The sequence below is a fragment of the Pagrus major genome, chromosome 15 (genome assembly GCF_040436345.1).
Source record: "Pagrus major chromosome 15, Pma_NU_1.0".
Lineage (NCBI taxonomy): Eukaryota > Metazoa > Chordata > Actinopteri > Spariformes > Sparidae > Pagrus > Pagrus major.
Window position 1 is genome coordinate 987,501 of NC_133229.1, and position 19,789 is coordinate 1,007,289.

At 40.7% G+C, this 19,789-nt stretch overlaps 1 protein-coding gene across 1 annotated transcript in view; it reads right to left on the minus strand.

The window, feature by feature from the left end:
- Positions 1 to 19,789, minus strand: part of hspa12a (heat shock protein 12A) — a 107,824-nt gene that overhangs the window by 13,756 nt on the left and 74,279 nt on the right. Inside the window, exons 7-10 of the mRNA XM_073482073.1 lie at positions 9,737 to 9,908; positions 4,343 to 4,429; positions 225 to 329; positions 1 to 127 (exon numbers count right to left, since the gene is read on the minus strand). The exon at positions 1 to 127 is cut by the window's left edge and continues 132 nt beyond it. Coding sequence (XP_073338174.1) covers positions 1 to 127; positions 225 to 329; positions 4,343 to 4,429; positions 9,737 to 9,908 — 491 coding nt within the window. The remainder of the gene's footprint in view (positions 128 to 224; positions 330 to 4,342; positions 4,430 to 9,736; positions 9,909 to 19,789) is intronic.

Genomic DNA, 19,789 nt, shown 5'->3' on the forward strand with positions numbered 1-19,789 from the left:
GCAATCATCAGATCCACCCAGGCTGCCGGCCTCTTGATCTTAAACTGGTCGATGAAATCCTGGCCAAAGATCTTGCACAGCAGCTTCTCAAATTCATAGTCAATCCCAAGAGAGCCATAGGGACCACCTGGGAAAAGAGGGTATAATGTTTGTGAATCAAATAAAAATAAGCTGTATCCCCAGCTGCATAAAGCAGAAAAATTAAGTGCCATATGTCCTTTCACCTGAGGCCTTGTAGAGCTCCTTTAGATGTCCCTCAGGAAGACGGATCTGATGGACAGTCAGGTCCACTGTTCCTCCGCCGCAGTCCACCACCACATAACGGTCACCTGCACAGAGAATACATAAAAATGGAACATATTTGACATTGCCTGTTTACCACAACTCTGTTTTTAGGAACATTCTGAGGGAAGTTGGATGTCACTCTACATGACACTTCAGCTTGTTGAACCAGGCCAGAGAGAGTACTGCTGACCTACATTTCTGTAGCAGCGCGGTGGTGAGCTGATGAATAATGAGAAACTGGATGAGTTAGAGAGTGGGACTCTCTCCAATTGGCTTTGGCATAGACGAGATGGTGGACAGCAGCTGATAACTTGGATATCAGATGATTCACACTGAAACACATTCAAGTCACATTTCAAGCATTTCTTTATACCTACATGTCATAGAACTTGTGTGTGTGTGTGCAGCTGATAAGATGAGATGTACCTTACTGATTGTAGGAATTGACTAAGAGAAAAATAAATGAGATAAAGTAGAATAGAAAAACTATACTCATTAGATAGATCTGTGTACATATACCTGTGCTATGTTCATGTAAATGCACAATAGGCAAAAATATACATACAATGTATACACTCAACTAGGCAGTTTGTATATACACTGATTAACCACAACATTAAAACCACTAACAGACAAAGTAAATAATATTCATAATAACAATAATAACATCATCCAGTGCAATGCAATGTTCTGCTGGGAAACCTTTGGTCCTCAGTGTGGATGCCACTTGACACACACCATTCCACCCAAACCCCGTTGTAGACCAAGTATGCAACCTCTGCCACACCACAAAAACTGCTCAGGAATGACCTGAGGAACATGACAAAGAGCCCAATATTTCGACCTGTACCCCAAATTCACCAGATCCCAATCTGATTGAGCATCTTTGGGACGTGCCGAAAATAAGTCTGATCCATGGAGGCCCCACCCCCCAACCCACAGGATACAAAGGATCCACTGCCAATGTCCCGGTGCCAGAGACCACAGGACACCCCCAGAAGTTGTATGTCCATGCATTGATGGATCAGAGCTGTTCTGGCAGCACAAGTGGAAAGAGTATAAAGCAGGTGGTTTTAATGTTGTGGCTCATCAGTGTACTTGTGCAATATCTGGCAGATAGGTCTGTAGTTGAACATGCTCCTGAGCTGCCTCAGTTTGGCATATCATAGAGAGTATGACAGGGACTGTCCTGATAGCTTTCAGCTTTCCTCTCATCTTTTTCTCAGTCACTGCCTCCACACTGTCCAGTTCAATCCCCACCACAAAGCTATCCTTCCTGACCAGCTCATTCAGTTTGTTTGTGCCACAGCTGCTGAAGCCACCTCCCCAGCACACCACAGCAAAGAAGGTAACTCTGGCCACCAGGGACTGGTAGAACATTCGTAGTGGCCTAGTGCACACATTGAAGGACCTGAGCCTCCTGAGAAAGAACAGCCTGCTCTGTCTTCTCCTATAGAGGCTGTCAGTGTTGTCTGACCAGTCCAGTATGTTGTTTAGTTGCACCCCTGGGAAGTGTCCACCAGCTCCACCCCGACCCCATTTATTGGAACAGGGGTGTGGGGGCACCTTCTGTGGTGGAGGTCCACCACCAGCACCTTGGTTTTCCTGGTGTTTAGCTGTAGCTGATTCCTGTCACACCATCCAACAAAGTGCTCGACTAGATCTCTGTACTCTTCCTCCTTATCGTCTGTGATGCAGCCAACAACGGAGGAGTCATCTGAGAACTTCTGCAGGTGGCACATGCCTGAGATGAAGTCAGAGGTGTAGCGGGTGAACAGACAAAGACCTGTAAAGTTCCTTTGGTGTGCAAGTGTTGCTCTTCACCATGTCAGAAAAGCAGCCTTACAGCCTGACATGCTGGGGCCTGTCCTTCAGATAGTCAGTAATCCATGCCAAAATGTTCTGGTCCTCCTGCATTGCTGAAAGCTTCTCAGCCAGCCGGAGTGACTGGACAGTGTCGAAAGCACTGGAGAAGTCAAAGAACATAAACCTCACAGTACTTCATAGTAGATGATGGCATCCACCACGCTGTTGTCAGCCTGATACGAGAACTGTAGCGGGTCGAGGCAGTTGCATACCAGGGGCCTGAGGTGCTGCAGAACCAGCCTCTCTAAGGTCTTCATAACATGACACATTAAAGCCACAGGTCTGCAGTCGCTGGGGGCACTGGTACGTCCCTTCTTGGGCACAGGGACTATGCAGGATGTCTTCCAGATCTTAGGCACCTTTTTCAGCCTCAGGGAGAAGTCAAAAAAGTGCGTAAACACTCCTGCCAGTTGTGGTCCTCAGGAAAGCAGGAGAGGGGGAGGGCAGGAGAGGAAAAGGGAGGGGAGGTGGTGGTGATGATGTGATGAAAGTGGGTTTGCTCTACTAGTTTTCAAAAAGCACCACTTCCATTTTAGTTTAGTTCCATTTGTGTATTACTCAAATATTATCTCTCTTCAAGTCCAACTGAAATCAGTTAGTCGTCAAAATTCAAATGTTACAACAGGCTGTAAAACACATCACTGATTTACACTGTATATTTGTTTGTTACATACATGTTAAAGCACATAAGGACTTTAGGAACTAAGGTTTATTGAAATGTGTGTTGGGCCATGAGTAGTGATAACAATGTTCTCATCAAGTTAATTACTAAGAGGTGGGAGCATGATGACACCACTATAGTGAAGTTGGACAGTACTCAAAACACTCAATGACATGATCAGACAGGTTGTAAAATAAGACAAGCGCTTAATCATATTATCTTAACCAGTTAATTTGGAGTTTAAACTAAAAGTGAATGAATGTTAAATGTAAACTCTTTCTACAGGAAAACTGAACCAGACATCAGTTTGAAAACTGTGAGGTATGTTTACAACAGACATGTTGGGTAATAACTTCACTGCTCACCTTTGTTTTCTCTTCCAAATATACTGTATAACTAATTTGGGAATGTGTTTACAACCTGTCATATCATCTACCTGCTGGTGTTTCATGACCTGTCTGCCCCATTTATAGCGATGCTGCCACGTTCCCAGCAATAATATGGGGGGGGGTCATAACAGGTGAGTACAATTGTATGATAACTGACAGAACCAATGGCAATCATATGACTATAACTTCTGTTCCCTGAAGGAAACGAAAGAGGTAATGCACATGCAGTATTAGATATCACGTCCTTGTGTGGCCTGACTGAAGACACCTTTTTTTCCACACCTTATGGCAGGTGATCTGTGATGTTATATGAGGTCCTGCTAGGCATAGGATGATATGAACATTTTATGTCATGATTATCCTGGCCAAAATAATAATGATTAAAGACATTATCTCAATAATCATCAAAAAAATGCTTAAAACTCTTAAGATGGCACTAAAACATGCTGACAACATACCACTTCAAGTGCCCATGGGCCAGACATTTACATGTCTGACCTGTAAAGCTGCAAATGTAAATGTTTAAAAAACAATGCACTTTTGATTTTTTTCTCTCAGCTTTGTTTATTCATTTTCACAATTGAAAAAAACCCCACTGCATGGGTTAAACTTTTTTAATGAAATTGGAGTATTTCTGGCAACAGACCTAATTAATGAATGGACTAATTAGCCTCTGATGAAACAATCTAAGGTCCAGAATGAGGCTGTTTAAAGCTGCTTTGAGCCCATACGCCGCCAGTTGAATTGGTCTGCCTTAACTCATAAAATAAAAAAATCTAATGCGTTCCATGATTAAATCATCAAACGAAGTTCCAGTTGCACAGCGGAGCAACCAAGTATTGCATAATGACTATAACATTAATACTTAGTAGAACACAGTCAGTGTTGGACATGTATTCATGCCCTGCAGAGAAGCCAGGCACTGCCTTTGATGTCTTTTTGTTAATGTCATTTTATACAGATCTCTAGATTGTAACAGTAACCCAAAAAAACACCACGCTCTCTATCTACCAGAATCTTATATCAAAAGCTAGTACCTAATATGACAGATTGGCAGCACAGGAAACAGCGAGAATGTTTACCATAGAGGGATAGGGAAATGCAATCATAACAGATGAGTAAAAGAAGAGAAAGACTCTACCTTCTTCCAGCTCCGACCAAAGCTCCCCTATGACATTTTCCACCAAAAAGGTGCGGCTCTGCCGGTTGCGCCGAACATGCTCCTTCGCTGGTTGTTAACAGAGAGAGAATGTTGTGGTGAGTGTAATGAAGGCGTGAAGCTCTGCTGTGTGAAGCTGTGTGGCTCATATACAGTGGTGAGTGAGGCAAGCAGCAGGCTGAGATGCACATGTATCCAACACAGTGAGCAAGTCTGATTTCTGTAGAACTTCTGTAGAAGTTATTCAATCAGCAATGTTTGTTTCAAGACCAACTGAATCTAATGAGTTATACACAGATCATTTACCTGTTCAAGACATATATATGATTATGTATCAGTAAAAAGATAAAATCCATGCCTCCAAGAATATCTATCACAACATGATGTCTAATCATGTTGCTCACTGTGAGAATATACAGTGAAAGCTTAAAACATGAAAAAGAACATTAAGACTGTCAAGACACTAGCAGGTGCTGCCACTCTAAACAGAAGAAGAACTTCGTGTTTTATCAAACCTAAATGTACCCTTGTAAGTGATTGAAATAATACATCTGCCCTTCTAAAGAAAACCTCAGAAACCTATAAAAGCAGGAAGGGACACTACATCACTGGTGCCAGACTTGCTCTTTCTCTCAGTGCATTTACCCTTGTGGTGAATGGGCAGACCAGTCCTTCATCTCTCCCCTCTCAGTTTCACGGGTTATCAGTCTGAGTGATGGAGAAACAAGTACTCTGGTGTGTTGTCATTAAGCAGAGCTTTAATGTGTTTTTAAGGTTTATTTTGTTAATTATATATAATAATGATACTTTTTTTTTGGAGGCCAACAGTAAATAAACTAATGCTACCATTCGTAAAAATCATTAGGCTACTCTCTGAGGTGTGTTCTTTCATTTCACAGAGGCATTTCATGAAAGTTCTTACAATGTAGATATGTTGGGCTTTAGTCTGCTTCTCCATGCATCTCCCATAGGCTACAATAACACAAGGCACCAAAATCTGGCACCAAGAATGTTGGAATGATAAAGTAATGTCCCATCCTTCTTTCACAGGTTTCTTGAGAAAACCATGCCACGAAAGCAGCATGATAAAAACATCAACCCAGCAGGGTCAAATTTCTGCAGTTTTGCTCCATGAAAAGAACATTTTCTAAAAAAAAAAAAATATATACACTGATATGACATTTTTTTAACTAACTGACATTCTTTACATCACCTGTCAGGCCCTAAATGCTATTTGAGTCACTTGCTGGCTCCTACATGGACATGGGTTGAGAAATCATCTTTGAACAAGTTGGTTTAGGTTGTTTTCTTGTTTCCTATGTTACCACCAACCCTTGTTTTATTCTTGGCTTGGAGCCACAGAAGGTAATTATGTCAAGAGTGGTGATGTATGAGCTACAGGTGTTTGTGTAAGTTTAGGTTGTGTGCTTGTATAAAAACAGACCACAAGAAGGCGTTTCATGCCTTCAGCCAGAGCGTTTCTTGTTGATTGGCTGATGCATCCACTTGCAAGTGTCTGAATAAAGAAAAGACTGGGACCTGTGGTCAGTCCTCCGTTTTTCAGAAATTACATGACAAAAATATAATCAGGATTTCATTTATTTAACAACCACAGTCTCCTGCTACAGGCTATTTAACCTGTAGTACAGTGAAGCCATGTAAACTGAGGCGGACTGGCTAACAGCAGGAAGAGCTGGCCAAAGTAAATTTCAGTGGGACATTTCCTCCTACACAGAGGAAACAATACAGAGGAAAAAGGACAACTCTCAAACTCTTATTAGGATTGCAGAGGGCATGAGAGAGGTCTACAGTTAACATTATGTCAGCCTTTATGTTATCCAAACAAAATCATGTGAATGCACAGCTGTTTCATTACAAAATGATAAAATAAACAATCTGTCACAGCAAATGTATCCCTGCTGCTCCGCGGAAACAAGTATCCAGCAATATCATCCAAATAAAATGTGTCAGTATCCATACTCATGATGAAGGGAAATGGGTAGCTGACTGAAGTAAATTCACTCTAGTTATAAAAAACTTTTTATATAAATGGTTCTATTACCTCTGTGATCAAACACATTAATCTGAAGTTCAATTCTGTAACACTTTTGTAATAAATACTAAATAAAGCATGTCTGGAATTCATGTTATACAGAGAAATAGTAGCTTTTTTATGGGTGGAAGAATGTTAATGTTAATTATAAAGAGGAGCTAAAAAAGGCAACAAGAATGCTGAGCTTTCAAGTTTCATCAGGAGTCATAAATAACACAATGAAGAACATCGTGTTTAGGTAAGTAGCTAAAAGCACACACAATAGGGGCAACCATTAACTGCATACTGCTGGTAAAAACGTATACCATATTATAATTAGCCTGATCAGCCACCATCAGCGTTACACATATACTGTGCTGTCAAAAAGTTGGACAGGGTGATTGAACCACTGCACTGTGGTCAGCAGGGGGTTGGGATTGGAGCAAAAGGGAAGATGGATAACACTGTATGCTTAAACTAGTCTTAGTGCTGTTATTTGCATGAAATCAAAGTATCTGTCCAGGCTGACGTGACAGGTCAGATGAGATGCATATCACTGAGAACAACCACCACTCGCAACACGCAACCAGAACCTCCTCATTTAGCTTGGCAGTTGCTAGTTGTGTCCATAGGCCTATTCATTATTTTTTATCTCTGAAAAGGAGCTTATGACTTCACCTGTGTCCATGTGTTGGTTGGTTGCTTCGTCAGCACACATCACACACACAACATCACAGATTTCCACCAAACTTGGATGGAGGACGGGTCTCGGCCCAGAATAGACCTCATTAACTTTTAATGTAGATCCAGATAAAGGGACGGATCCAGGAATGTTTTGTCACTTTAACATTGCTAGAGAGGGCTGGTATCTATTAGCGAGAACAATTTTATGGTCACCAGATTTTAAAATCTGGTGAGCTTCAATTATGGCATTATTAGACATTTTTGCATATCTTCATGGCTCTTCCGATGTGGTGGAAATGAAAACAGCAATCTGCAAAAGAGAATTTTAGTTTCTGATTCAGCACCTGGGGCTCTGTATTGACTGAAGTATTTGGTCAAAAAGGGGACATATGGGGTGCCCAGTAGCTCAGTTGGTAGAGTGGGCATCCCATATGCAGAGGCCTTACCCTCGCTGCAGCGGCCCGGGGTTTGAGTCCAGCCTGGGCCCTTTGCCTCTCTGAAGCTGTCCTATCAATAAAGCCATACAAAGGCCAAAAAAATAATAATAAAAAAAAGGGACATATTTCTGGTACTAATTCAAAGTCTTGCTGTTCCTCATGTAAAAGAAGAATAGAAGAGGAGAAAGAGTCTGACACTGGATGATGTTCATTATATTCTTTTGATAAATGAAGACATGCATTTAGACCTTCTGAATCCTACAGTCGATTCCAATCTGACATAAAAAATAAAAAAACCTATATTATAGCAAATCAAGTAAAGGATTTCTTCTATTAGAAACTACCTAACTATTAAGGCAGCAACATTGTACTTCAATGCCATGATAATGTCATATATGACAGTATACCTCCAGGCTCTCAGTGTGCTTGACAGGACACCAAACAAACATCACCACTGTTGCTGCCTAAGAAATCAAAATTTACTGAGCTGAGACAATCTTGTAAAATTTACAGATGCTTGTCTTGTCTGTAAGTCAACCCCAACACATGGTTTGGCTCCTCCACATCTTAGTGCTTTCATAAAGCAGAAAACAGCTGATGACAGACACACTAGGTCTGTGGCATGAGGGGATTATTTAATACCTGTGAAGAGGACTGCCTTTGGACAGTCAGCTTTTGCAGTAAGAGCAACTCACACATGGAACAGTCTGCCATCACTTATCAGAAACTGTGAAACACAATGTTCATTGAAATCAATTTAAAATCATGTGACCATACTTTGTAAGTCATTCACTTTTCCTGAAGCATGCTTGTTTTGTGTTTCATTAATTGTTGTCCTTGTTTTCAGGTGTTTTATGTGTGTTGCTGCTCCATTTTTATGTCCCATTTCAATGTATTTTATGCATCTGTTATTGCTGTCATCAAACGGCTGAAAATTGGCCAGGTTGACTAAACTTACACATTTATAGAAATGTTTTTAATGTGCAATGTCCCTGTAACACTTAACTGTATAATAAATATTATATATATATAAAAAGGACAAACTCAAACTTAATTGGTCCGACAGGTTTCTCCAAGGCAAGATTAAGGCACCTTTATAAAATCATGCGCAAGCAAAACATTTAGATGTGAACATCTCAACATGTTCGTAAGATTCATAAAGAGGTGCATCAACACCTTCAAGGGCTTCGACACGAGTTAACACAATCACAAGGGACTAGAGAAGAAAGAATGAACAAACAAACACTGAGCAAGGTCATTTTTCTTTTTACATAGCTGTCTACTTTGGATAACAAAAACTGGCCTTTTGAACACGGAGATACCTTGTTTGCATGCAAGTGAACGATTGTCTTTACAGACAGGCTAAGAGGTTAGGCTTAAAGGAACCTATTCTAAATCCAGATTTTTGATGGTGGTGATGAACAAAAAAGGGAAGGGGAGGTGGATATTTGCTGTTGCTGCTTCACATGCTGGTCAATAACAGGTTTCAGGTTTAGCTCTGAAGCATTATATCTACCTTTTTGCATTACCAAAACTGTGTGATCAATTTGCAGGGAGGGAATAATGACCAAAGACAAAGTTATACATTCCAATTTCTGTGTTAACTACTACAACTGCTACAATTGTTATTTATTATTATTGTTATTATTACTATTTAAACCTTCAATTGATATACTGTACTTACTTAGTATACATCATTATTATCATTTTAACTGTAACTGCTCATTTTTCACCTTTTATTAAGAAATGTTACCATCTTTTAGCTAGCAAATGCAAAGTGTGTGAATTGAACATCAGGAATGTAATTATTTTATTATTGAGCTTCTAATTATAAATCAAGATATGCTTTTGCAGAGGAGACAACTGAAAAGAAGCAAAAGCAAGTTGAAATGGGAAAAGAAATAAAAAGTAATGTGCCTTTGAACGCTCATGCATTTTCTGTCTGGATTCAAAAAGGAAGCATTTTTACCATGACCAGGAGACACTACTGTATGGAAGAAAAACATTTAACAGGAGGAAAAACAGTGTGTTACAGTGCAATGTCAATAATGATGCTGCCATAATCAAGACAAACTGATGAATGCACATTCAGAAAGATCTATTCAAAAGTACGATGTATGTATGATTAATGATCAATGTAGCATGAGTCAGAGTTGATGAATACCATTTGAAAGCATCATCATGTCATTAGAATATGTTTATGTCAGTGTTGATAAGACGTACCTTGGGTCATTCCGCTCCCCACATTGTCAGTGGGGCTGAAGCCGTTCTGGGTGGTGTGGGTGCCAATGTCCACCATCTGGTGGAGGCGGAGTTTGCGGCAGTAGATTGAAGCAGCTTCGGGTTCTAGGGAGATGATCAGCTGTTCTGGGTTTTCCCGGGACACCAGAGCAGCCTACGCAAAGGCATAATACAGACAAGAAAAAACAGCTTTAACATAAACTTCTGTTTTCTTTTCAACCATGTACTAGTCATAATGTTGACACATTTAAAAGGTCCACAATACTGTCTAACACAGTCCATGTCTGAAGTTCTCTAGTCTTGGTTTATTGGGGCATTCGGACCGAATGCAAGGCAAAGTTTTTACGCATCTAGATTGCAGCAGCAAAACAGGATGTGTTCAGGCACAGAACTGACTGTAGGTCATCCATATTTTGGCAGTGCTCAGAGCCCAACACACAATCACTACAGTCAGAAGGGAAGAAAAAAGACGAAAGAAGCATAAAAATACACTTTGTGCTCAAACTAAACACAACAGAGCAAAGGATGTTGAGTAGTCAGCCAGTGGGTAAAAGTAGCCAAATAGGAGCGTTCAGAGGCACACTAATACTACTATTTCATCCTATACACTGATCTGTATTATTGCATTTTCTTAATGAGTTTGCCCCCCTGACTGTAAACATGTAATGAGTTATTGTAAAGGGGAATCAGGATTTTTGTGCATTTTTAGCCCACACAGTCTGTATATCTATTAATATTCAAAACAATGCAGGTATAATTTAAGAATGAAAAAAAATTGACTTTTTTGTTATACACAAACAATGAGAAAATTACTAAATGACAGGTTAAATGTAAACCATGGATAAAATGTATGAAGTGCAAAATACAGTATATAAAATATGCTTGATCATACAGTAGGCTTTATAACTGCAAAAATGTCTATAACATCATATTTGATTTCTTTAATGTGATTTGGGGCATCTGACATTAGTCTGCATAATTGGTCAGTGGCAGCAAAATATCAAAGCTTTCTAGGACATTTGAAACTGTAACGTTCCAGTGTGAAGCTGAAGCACAGCATATATTCAACTCATATGAAAGTTATTGCTACTAGAAATTATGTCTATGTACAATAATTAACAAAAATAACTTTTGCGGGAAATATAATGCTGACTGAATTATGTTTTCTGTTAAGATGATGAGGAAATGTTAATTAATGTACCTGACATGGACAACGTATTCATCGTGTAATATACTTTCCACTCATAGTGAGTAAAGCATTGTAAAACTTTTAATGGTTATGTATAGCATTGGCAGCACTTGGTAAAAGTTAGAGAAAGATCATGGTCTGGTTTAATAGAGAAAACTCAGCAGTGACTTGAGACATATGGTTTGAATCGCGATCTTTCCCAACATTAAGTATAGTGCTTTTAATGCCTAAAAGGAACCACAGACAGGAGTCTGGACCCTGCTGTGGCTGTGTATATTTGATTCACTCAAACAAACGTCTTTGAACATAATCCAGGCAGTGATCAATGTCGTTCAAGTGCATCTTAAATGAATATAATTCAGTAATATACAAACATAGTATTTATGAGTCGCATGAATATGACATAAGTTAAAAGTGCAGAGTAAAGAAATTTATTCATTTGTGCATTAATTGAGCCCAAGCTTCTGTGTGGTGTATAAGGGAAATGCAGTACTTTCAGTTGACTGAATAATGCTTACTGCGCAGTCGTCAAGTTGCTGCCACTGCTGTGTTCTGAAGTAGCTTGTCTAATGAGGATGTCCCGTCTATGCAACCATGTTTTGTCATCAGTTAATATTTGTCAAACACTGAAGACGAGTCTCTTCTCTTATACTCGGCAGGACATAACCTCCCAGCTGAGCGTGCACACACACAGTCAGAGCATGTGGACGTAGGACTGATACAGAGAGACATGTAACTTTTCTCTGTTATCATGCTAGTTTTATTGTGAAGCAAAGGCCAAAATGCACACTCCAGTCATCACAACATAAAAGTAGTTATTGGAATCAACAATTAATAAAGCTTAGAAAGTAGTTGCTTGTCTGACAGCCAGCTCTTGTAGAAAAGGCTGTCTGGAACGTGTCTAATATGTTGAATATTTTTTGTTGTGCTGTAAATAAGATACTCTGATTAATTTAATTTAGTTCAAACGCTGAAGTGTCTTCTGCCAGCTAATGACAATGCTGCTCATGTCAGAACAGTGAACAGACAGTTTCACTAGAACTACTTGATAGTTCCAGTGGTGTTAGCAGAGATGGGGACTTGAGTTTGCAACTTGGACTTGAGTCGCACTTAAGTCGCACACTCAGTGACTTGAGACTTGACTTGAGACTTGACTTGAGACTCGACTTGGACTCGATATTTGGGACTCGTGATCAATCTTTTTGCCGCACCAACATTAAGAAAAGATGTGACGAGCTGAACGTCATTCCCGCATCAAAACCTTATGCATCTGGTGCACGCTGCATGCGGCCACAGATAACAACACTATGGCAGCGAGCACAACTACTGCTGCTGCTCTCCTGTTTGTCATAAGCTTTGTCTATAGGAACTAAACACAAGGCGCAAACAAAAGAATCACCAAATGCAACGTTTGTGGAATGAATATAAAGGATGCTGGATCGACCACGTCAAACTTTATCAGGTATCTGAAAACACACCTGGATAGATCAGTCACTTGGTAATGTGAAAGTCAGCGTCTGCTACACACGTTTAACACAAACATTTCTTTCAGGAAAAAAAGTCAGCTGATGTTCACTGTTAAATCCACAAAAATGTTCTGTTCAGTAAGAAAAGAACTTAAGATAGCCAATAACTCCAATGATATTTCATCATAAGTTTTATATCCATACACAGAATAATTTTTGTCACACAAAGAAAAGTGCCAATTTTCACAAAATGTTCTTGTTTTAATATCAGCAGTTTATGAACTTGATTTTTTTTTCATTGTGTGTATTTTTTCATATTGCATTGCAACAGCCTGTTTTAAGTGATCATATACCAAACAACCAATCAGTGCTGATAATACTCTATGCTAATAGATAAAGGAGTGTTGATAATACAGTACATGCTTTGAATTGCTTAGATATAACTGTGCAGTGTTCTTAGCAGACCGGATGGCATGCAGCAGATGATAGAACGCTCATTACAACCATAAGAGACGTGGCTCAGTCATCACATTCAGGCAGAGATGTCAAGGATTCAGTATGAGTTAAGAGAGGTCTCCAAGTCCTTTCAAATGAGTTTAAGGAGCCATTGAGGGAAAATCTAAGCTTTTCAAGTCTAATGGACAATAACAGCTCTTTCACCCACCTGTTGTGAGAAGGAGGTTGAGCATGTTTCCAATTAAGAAGTATGAGTCGCCTGGCCAACAGGGTGGTAAAGGCCATAACAGTCTGCATGACTTTAGTGGTAATAGGGTGCAAGGGGGTACCAAATAAGGCCAAGAAAGGATCAGGAGTGATAGTAGTATTGTATGCTATGCTAATGGTTTTGAAAATTTCCGACCAGAATGTGGCAAGCGTGGGACAGAACCAGAACATATGGGAATGGTCGGCTGGAGATTGTTTGCACCTATTACATAAGTCAGTTACATTAGGGTAAATACGAGATAGCCTCAAATTAGTGTAGTGAATCTTGTGCACAACTTTACACTGGAGAAGGCTGTGCACATATTAAAGAGGAGTGAACCAACCGTAAGACTTGTTGCCAATAATCATCAGTTAACGTAGTTCCGAGCTCTTGCTCCCAGGAATCTTTGGGGCCGGACGCTGGGCTATCAATAGTAGAATTGATGAGACTATAAATGCTATAAATTAGCTGACTTTTTTCAGGATCAAGAGCCAGTAAAGAGTCTACCAGAGTTTCCGGGGGACGACTGGGGAATTTGGGGTTCTGATTCTGAATAAAATGTCTTATCTGAAAAAAGCCAAATAGGTGGGAGTTAGGTAGGTCGAATTTCTTTGAGAGCTCAGAAAAGGACATAAAAATCCCTTGGTTATAAAGGTCCTTTAATTTAGTTATCCCTTTGTCAAACCAGGTCCGAAAGGTTAAATCAGAGCAAGAGGGTAAAAACAGGTGGTTGTTTACAGTGGTGGAGAGGGCCGGGGCCCTATGGAGGCCTAGACTTTTCCTAATTTGAATCCAGATTCTAACAGAGTTAATTACCACTGGGTTTGAGGTAAAGTTAGAGGTAGTCAAAGGGAGCTGAGAACAAACCAGGGAGTGAAGAGAGAGTTTAGAGGATGCAAGTTCCATATCCACCCATGCAGGGCACATGTCATCTGCTGTGTTTTTAATCCAGTATAAGAGTTTATGAATATTACAGGACCAGTAATAATGTAAGAAATTGGGCAATGCTAAGCCACCGAAAGCTTTGGGGAGCTGTAACACTGATCTCTTGATGCAAGGGTTTTTTTTTCCCCAGTGAAAAGAACTTATTAATTGATCAAGTAATCTAAAAAATGACTTCTTAATAAGGATGGGGATATGCGAAAAGAGATATAAAAACTTGGGTAAAACAACCATTTTAACCAAATTAACTCGACCTACTAGGGATAATGGGAGACAAACCCACCTATCAAAGTCTAATTTACATCTCTCAAAAAGAGGAGAGAAATTTTTGGAGAAAAGTCGATTAATTGAATTAGTGATAAACACCCCCAAATATTTAAAACCGTCTGTAGTATATTTGAAAGGGAAAAAGGTCTGGGGTATATTTTTGGCCGGTGAGTTGATAGGAAGAAGTTCGCTCTTCTGGAGGTTCAGTTTATAGCCTGAATATAGTCCAAATTTGTCGAGAATGCTGAGAACCATAGGGAGAGAGGCGGCCGGGTTTGACATGTATAAAAGGAGATCGTCAGCATACAACGATAATTTGTGAACTTTCCCTGCTCGGGTGATGCCCTCAAACCCCGCCTCCTGACGCAACCACATAGCTAATGGTTCAATAGCTAGGGCAAATAGGAGGGGGGAGAGAGGGCAGCCTTGTCTAGTTCCACGATAAAGGGGAAATGGGGCAGACTGGAGTCCATTTGTGTGGACTGAGGCGACTGGGCTAACATAAAGCAACTTGATCCAAGATATAAAATCTGAATTGAAACCAAATTTCTGCAAACAAAACAAACAAAACAAAAAAAAGATAGCTCCACTCCACCCTGTCGAAGGCCTTCTCAGCATCTAATGAGATAATCACCTCAGGAGAACATGAACTAGGAGAGTTAATGATATTTAAGAGCCTCCTCGTGTTATGAAATGAGTGCCTCCCCAGCATGAATCCTGTTTGATCAGTTGATATTATACTTGATAGGACCCGTTGTAGGTGCTGGGCTAGGATCTTTGACAAGATTTTTAGGTCAACATTTAACAGGGAAATGGGCCTATAGCTGCCACAAAGAAGAGGGTCTTTATCACTCTTAAGCAGAAGAGAGGTCGAGGCCTCCAACAGGGTAGGGGGCAGGCGACCCTCAGCAAAGGACTCATTGTACATTCTTTGAAGGGCTGGTGCGGTGGTGGCAGAAGAAAGCTTAAAAAACTCAACAGTAAACCCATCTGGGCCTGGAGTTTGAAGTGACATAATAGCCTCCTGTACCTCCTCTATAGCAATCGGACTGGCCAACTCTCTACACAGATCCTTGTTTATTTTAGGAAAAACAATCCTATCAAGAGGGTTATCTCCATCCCAAATATCTGAGGGGCACTGCGAGGAGTAGAGGTCAGAATAAAAAGTACAAAATATCTTATTAATCTCTGTAAGATCTGAGGTAACCTCCCCGGTTGCGGATTTGATCCTGGGGATCAATCTGGTTAGAGTAGCTGCGCGCGCCTGATGTGCTAATAGCCTACCCGCCTTATCCCCAGTCTCAAAAAAACGTTGTTTAGCCAACAATAACTGCTTCTGTGTTTTACTTGTGGATACCAAATCAAATTTGGACTGAAGCTGAAGGCGTTCTTTATAAAGAGCAGGGGTAGGGGTTAAAGCGTACAGATTATCAACTCTAAGTATCTCCTTATTGATTGCCTCTGACTCTGCCTTTTCTGCCTTCCTTAAGGTTGAGACATATGATATTATTTGCCTGCGCATAAATGCCTTAAAAGCTTCCCATAGAGTGCGTCTCGAGGTCTCTGGAGAATCATTAGTATCAAAGAACAAAGAGATCTGCGCATGAAGGAATTCTTTAAAAGAAGGTCGGGCTAGTAAAGAGGAGTTAAGTCTCCATTGTCTGGAGGGTGGGACATAACTTGGAAAACTTACATCCACAGATACAGGGGCGTGGTCTGAGATGACAATGCTATGGTACTTGCATGATCCAGGAGAAAAAAATCTATCCGAGAGTATGAGTGGTGGACGTGTGAGAAAAAGGAAAAAGCTTTGTCTGAATGGGATTTAAGTCTCCATGGGTCAAAGAGACCTAAACTGATTTTATATGCATCAAGGACTTTAGCTGACTTGGATAACGCCTGAGGAATAGATGAGGACCTGTCTAAGGAGGGGCTTTGAATTAAATTGAAATCGCCGCCAATAATTAAGTAGTGGTCGTCAACTTTAGGAAGAGAGGAGAAAAAGCTAGAAATAAATTTATCGTCATCCCATGTAGGTGCATAAACACAGGCCAATACCACAGGCATACCACAAAGTCTACCAGAAATAATTACAAATCGGCCATTAGAGTCTTCAATGGAGTTTGATAATTCAAATGGAACACTCTTATGTATGAGGATAGCCGCGCCCCTTGCCCTTATTGGGAATATGAAGTGAAATATCTCCCCTACCCAAGGTCGCTTAATCCGGTTTACCTCTGAGGAGCGGAGGTGAGTTTCTTGTGAAAAGAAAATATCGCCCCTGAGTTGCTTTAAATAAGTCATTACCTTATTACATTTAATAGGCTGGTTGACGCCCTTCAGGTTCCAGGAGATAAAGCGAAGATTCTTACCCCTGGTCGTCATATCAAAAAGACCCGAGGAGTAGAAACCCTCTCAGTTCTGACATGATTCCTGAGCCAAAGGAAAAGTGGAGAAAAACAAAACAAAACAAAACAAAAAAATAATAAATGAAATAAATAAATAAATAAATGGAAAAAGGAGGACATCAAAACAATCCCTCAATATCTTTCCCACCCCCCATTCCCTTACATAAACCAAACCCATCCACATCTTCAATCCCAACAGGATAACACTTCCTACTTCTATTACCTTCTCTTGTTCAAGAGGTCATTCAGTTCAACAGTATGAAAACATACACCACTCCTTCAAAAACGACATCTGATTACCAAAAAGCATTATCAGTCTTAACATTTAACTAAGGTATACAGGTATACAGGCCATCAATAAGTTTTCCTCAATTTTAACCACAAATAAGGAAACCGTCCTGCTTTATAAACTCTACAGCAGGAAGGAATATGGTACATAGAAAAAACAAAAGGAGGTAGTTAAGATAGAGGAAAGAAAAGTAAATAAATGAATAAGTAAAATAAAATGAAGTGCCTAATAAGGGACGCCTGATGTTAGATAAATATAAGTGCACCAGAGGTGTATCAGCCAAACCAGTCTCAATGATACCAACTGAACATATGTCCGGTCATAATCCAAACCGAAAAAAATGGTAATAACATAACTTATGGCATCAGCAATGTACAGTTAGGGGTAAACAAGTCCCCAAAGTAACAAAGCAAAACACAAGAAGTCCCCGTGTATCTCTCCTGAAGCATGATAAAAGTAAACACCGATCATGCGCTTACCCGTTTCCATGGTTACCATGACACTCATTTAAGGTGTCCGCAGAAAAGATAAGACCATAGGGTAGAGTACAGTAGCAGGAGCAGACGGCCTCATCTGATTAAACGGGGAAAGAAGAGAAGAAAAAAAAGCACAAAAAAAACCCACAAGAACAAACCCCGGCTTGGGTGGCAGCAGGGAACACCAGACTGTGCCTTACTCCTTGTTCATCACTCGCTTGGTGTAAAATGCGTGTGCGTCCTCCGATGTCTCGAAAGTGAAACTTTCATCCCCATATGAAACTTGCAGGCGTGCAGGAAACAGAAGCCTGAACTTAATACCTTTCTGGTAGAGGGCTTGCTTGATTTTGTTGAAAGCGGCTCGTTTCTTTGCAGTGCCTGCGCTGACGTCTGGGTACACTCGCAGTATTTAAGCTCATGTTGTCTGGCCCACCGAAGCACTTTCTCCCTCTCTTGAAAACGGTGAAAACATATCACAAAGAGCCTGGGGTTACCTCCCGGACCGGGTTTAGGGGCTAGGGAGTGATGTGCTCTTTCGAGCTCCGGGGGTTTGGAGAGGACGCCGGGGCCGAGGTTTTCCATCAGCAGACCACATATGAACTCGATCGGGTCCTGGCCTTTTCCAGTGCCCTCTGGGATGTTTATTATCCGGAGGTTGACTCTACGGGACCTATTTTCAAGGTCTTCGAGGCGGTCTTGGAGGGAGTTGTTCTGGTCCTGCAACAACTTCACTGTTTTCTCGGTGCTTGTTAGGCGTTCAAAGTTTTCCCCAGCCAGGGACTCTGCAGCAGCCAGGCGGCCGTTGATGTTATTCACAGTTTCGTGGAGTGCGTCCACCGAGATCTGTAATGGTTTAATCATGTCCAGGATTAATGCAGACATGTCTTTCCGAAGCGAGGCTCGTTGATTCTCCAGTTCCGAAACCAGCTGGCTCCTTGATAGAGTGTCCGGGGAATCATCGACGAGACCAGGTGTGTTGTTAGCGTCAGAGCTCACCTCCGCCATCTTAGCAAGTTTGCTAGCTATAGTAGTCGCACCGCCGCGCGTAGTTGGGCAGCTCGGTGTGCTGCTTGCTTTAGGTTTAGAACCACTCATTTCACGGCCAAGTATAGGCTATATCTGTAGTCCGTCGTCTGATACACTGTTCCGACACAAATGTGGTGTTTACAGGGCTATGATAACAATTCGACTGAGACTTCTTTCACGCGGCTTTCTCCTACATCGTCACCGCCAATATTAACAATATTAACAGACCTGCCAACCTTGAAGAAATGTTATGAGTACAAACCCCCCCCCCCCCACCATCAACCGTTGCCCACCTACCAGTGAGATACCTAACACCATAATACATAATATACAATATACCAAACCTTTTTTTGACATAGTGCATGTTGGTTTTTATTTATTAGGTTAGATATTATATTTTGACATTTCCTGTTAAGCGGATGTATTTTATTTTGAAAGGGTTTGGTAAATGGAAAAGGAGCGAATGGATGGTAAATTAATTGAGGAAGGTAAACAAGCATCACATGGATATAAGGAAATTTACGGATAAAGGAAAATAACTACGGTGTTGAACTAAACTACAAGAGTGATTTATTAGCCCGGTTGAAAGTGGCAACAAGGTAAAGGCTGAAATTTAAGTTTGTTTTATGTAAAGTAAAGCTAAATACCACAAGCTAATTATAGATGTATGGACTAATGGCTTTTTATTTGTTTTTATTTTAGCTCTTACCTTGTTGTTGTTGGTCATAAAGAATTGCTTCGAGGAATAAAATACTTCAGACCACCACCAGTAAAAGCTTCATTAATTTTAACTGGCGTTACACTACTATTTGCAACACACACACAGTAACTTTGACGAGTGGTTAACAACACTGTCGGGTAAACTCAACGTCTTAATTTTACCTTTTCAATGCTGTTTGCATTGGCTGAGAACTATAGGGATGCAGGCGAATTGCAGTGACAGCAAGCGGGCAAAGAGGGATCGGTTATCCGGCCACCCTGGCTTGCTTGAGGCACTGAATTGAATTGAACGTGCGAAGCATTTGGCTCGGAGGAGCAGGTGGGCGAGGGTGTTAAAATGTAGCGCTCTGATTGGCCAAAAGCTTTTCACTCCACTTAGAAGCAGATTGTTGTGGCTCAGCGGCAGAATCAACTTCATAGATTGAACTTGCATAGAAACTGAAACCAACGAACTGCGAGAGACAACAAAATAGCATAGCCTACTCACTCATAGTTGTCTCTGTTCCCATCTTAATGGGAAGACTGGTGCCGCTTTTTCGTATAAATCAG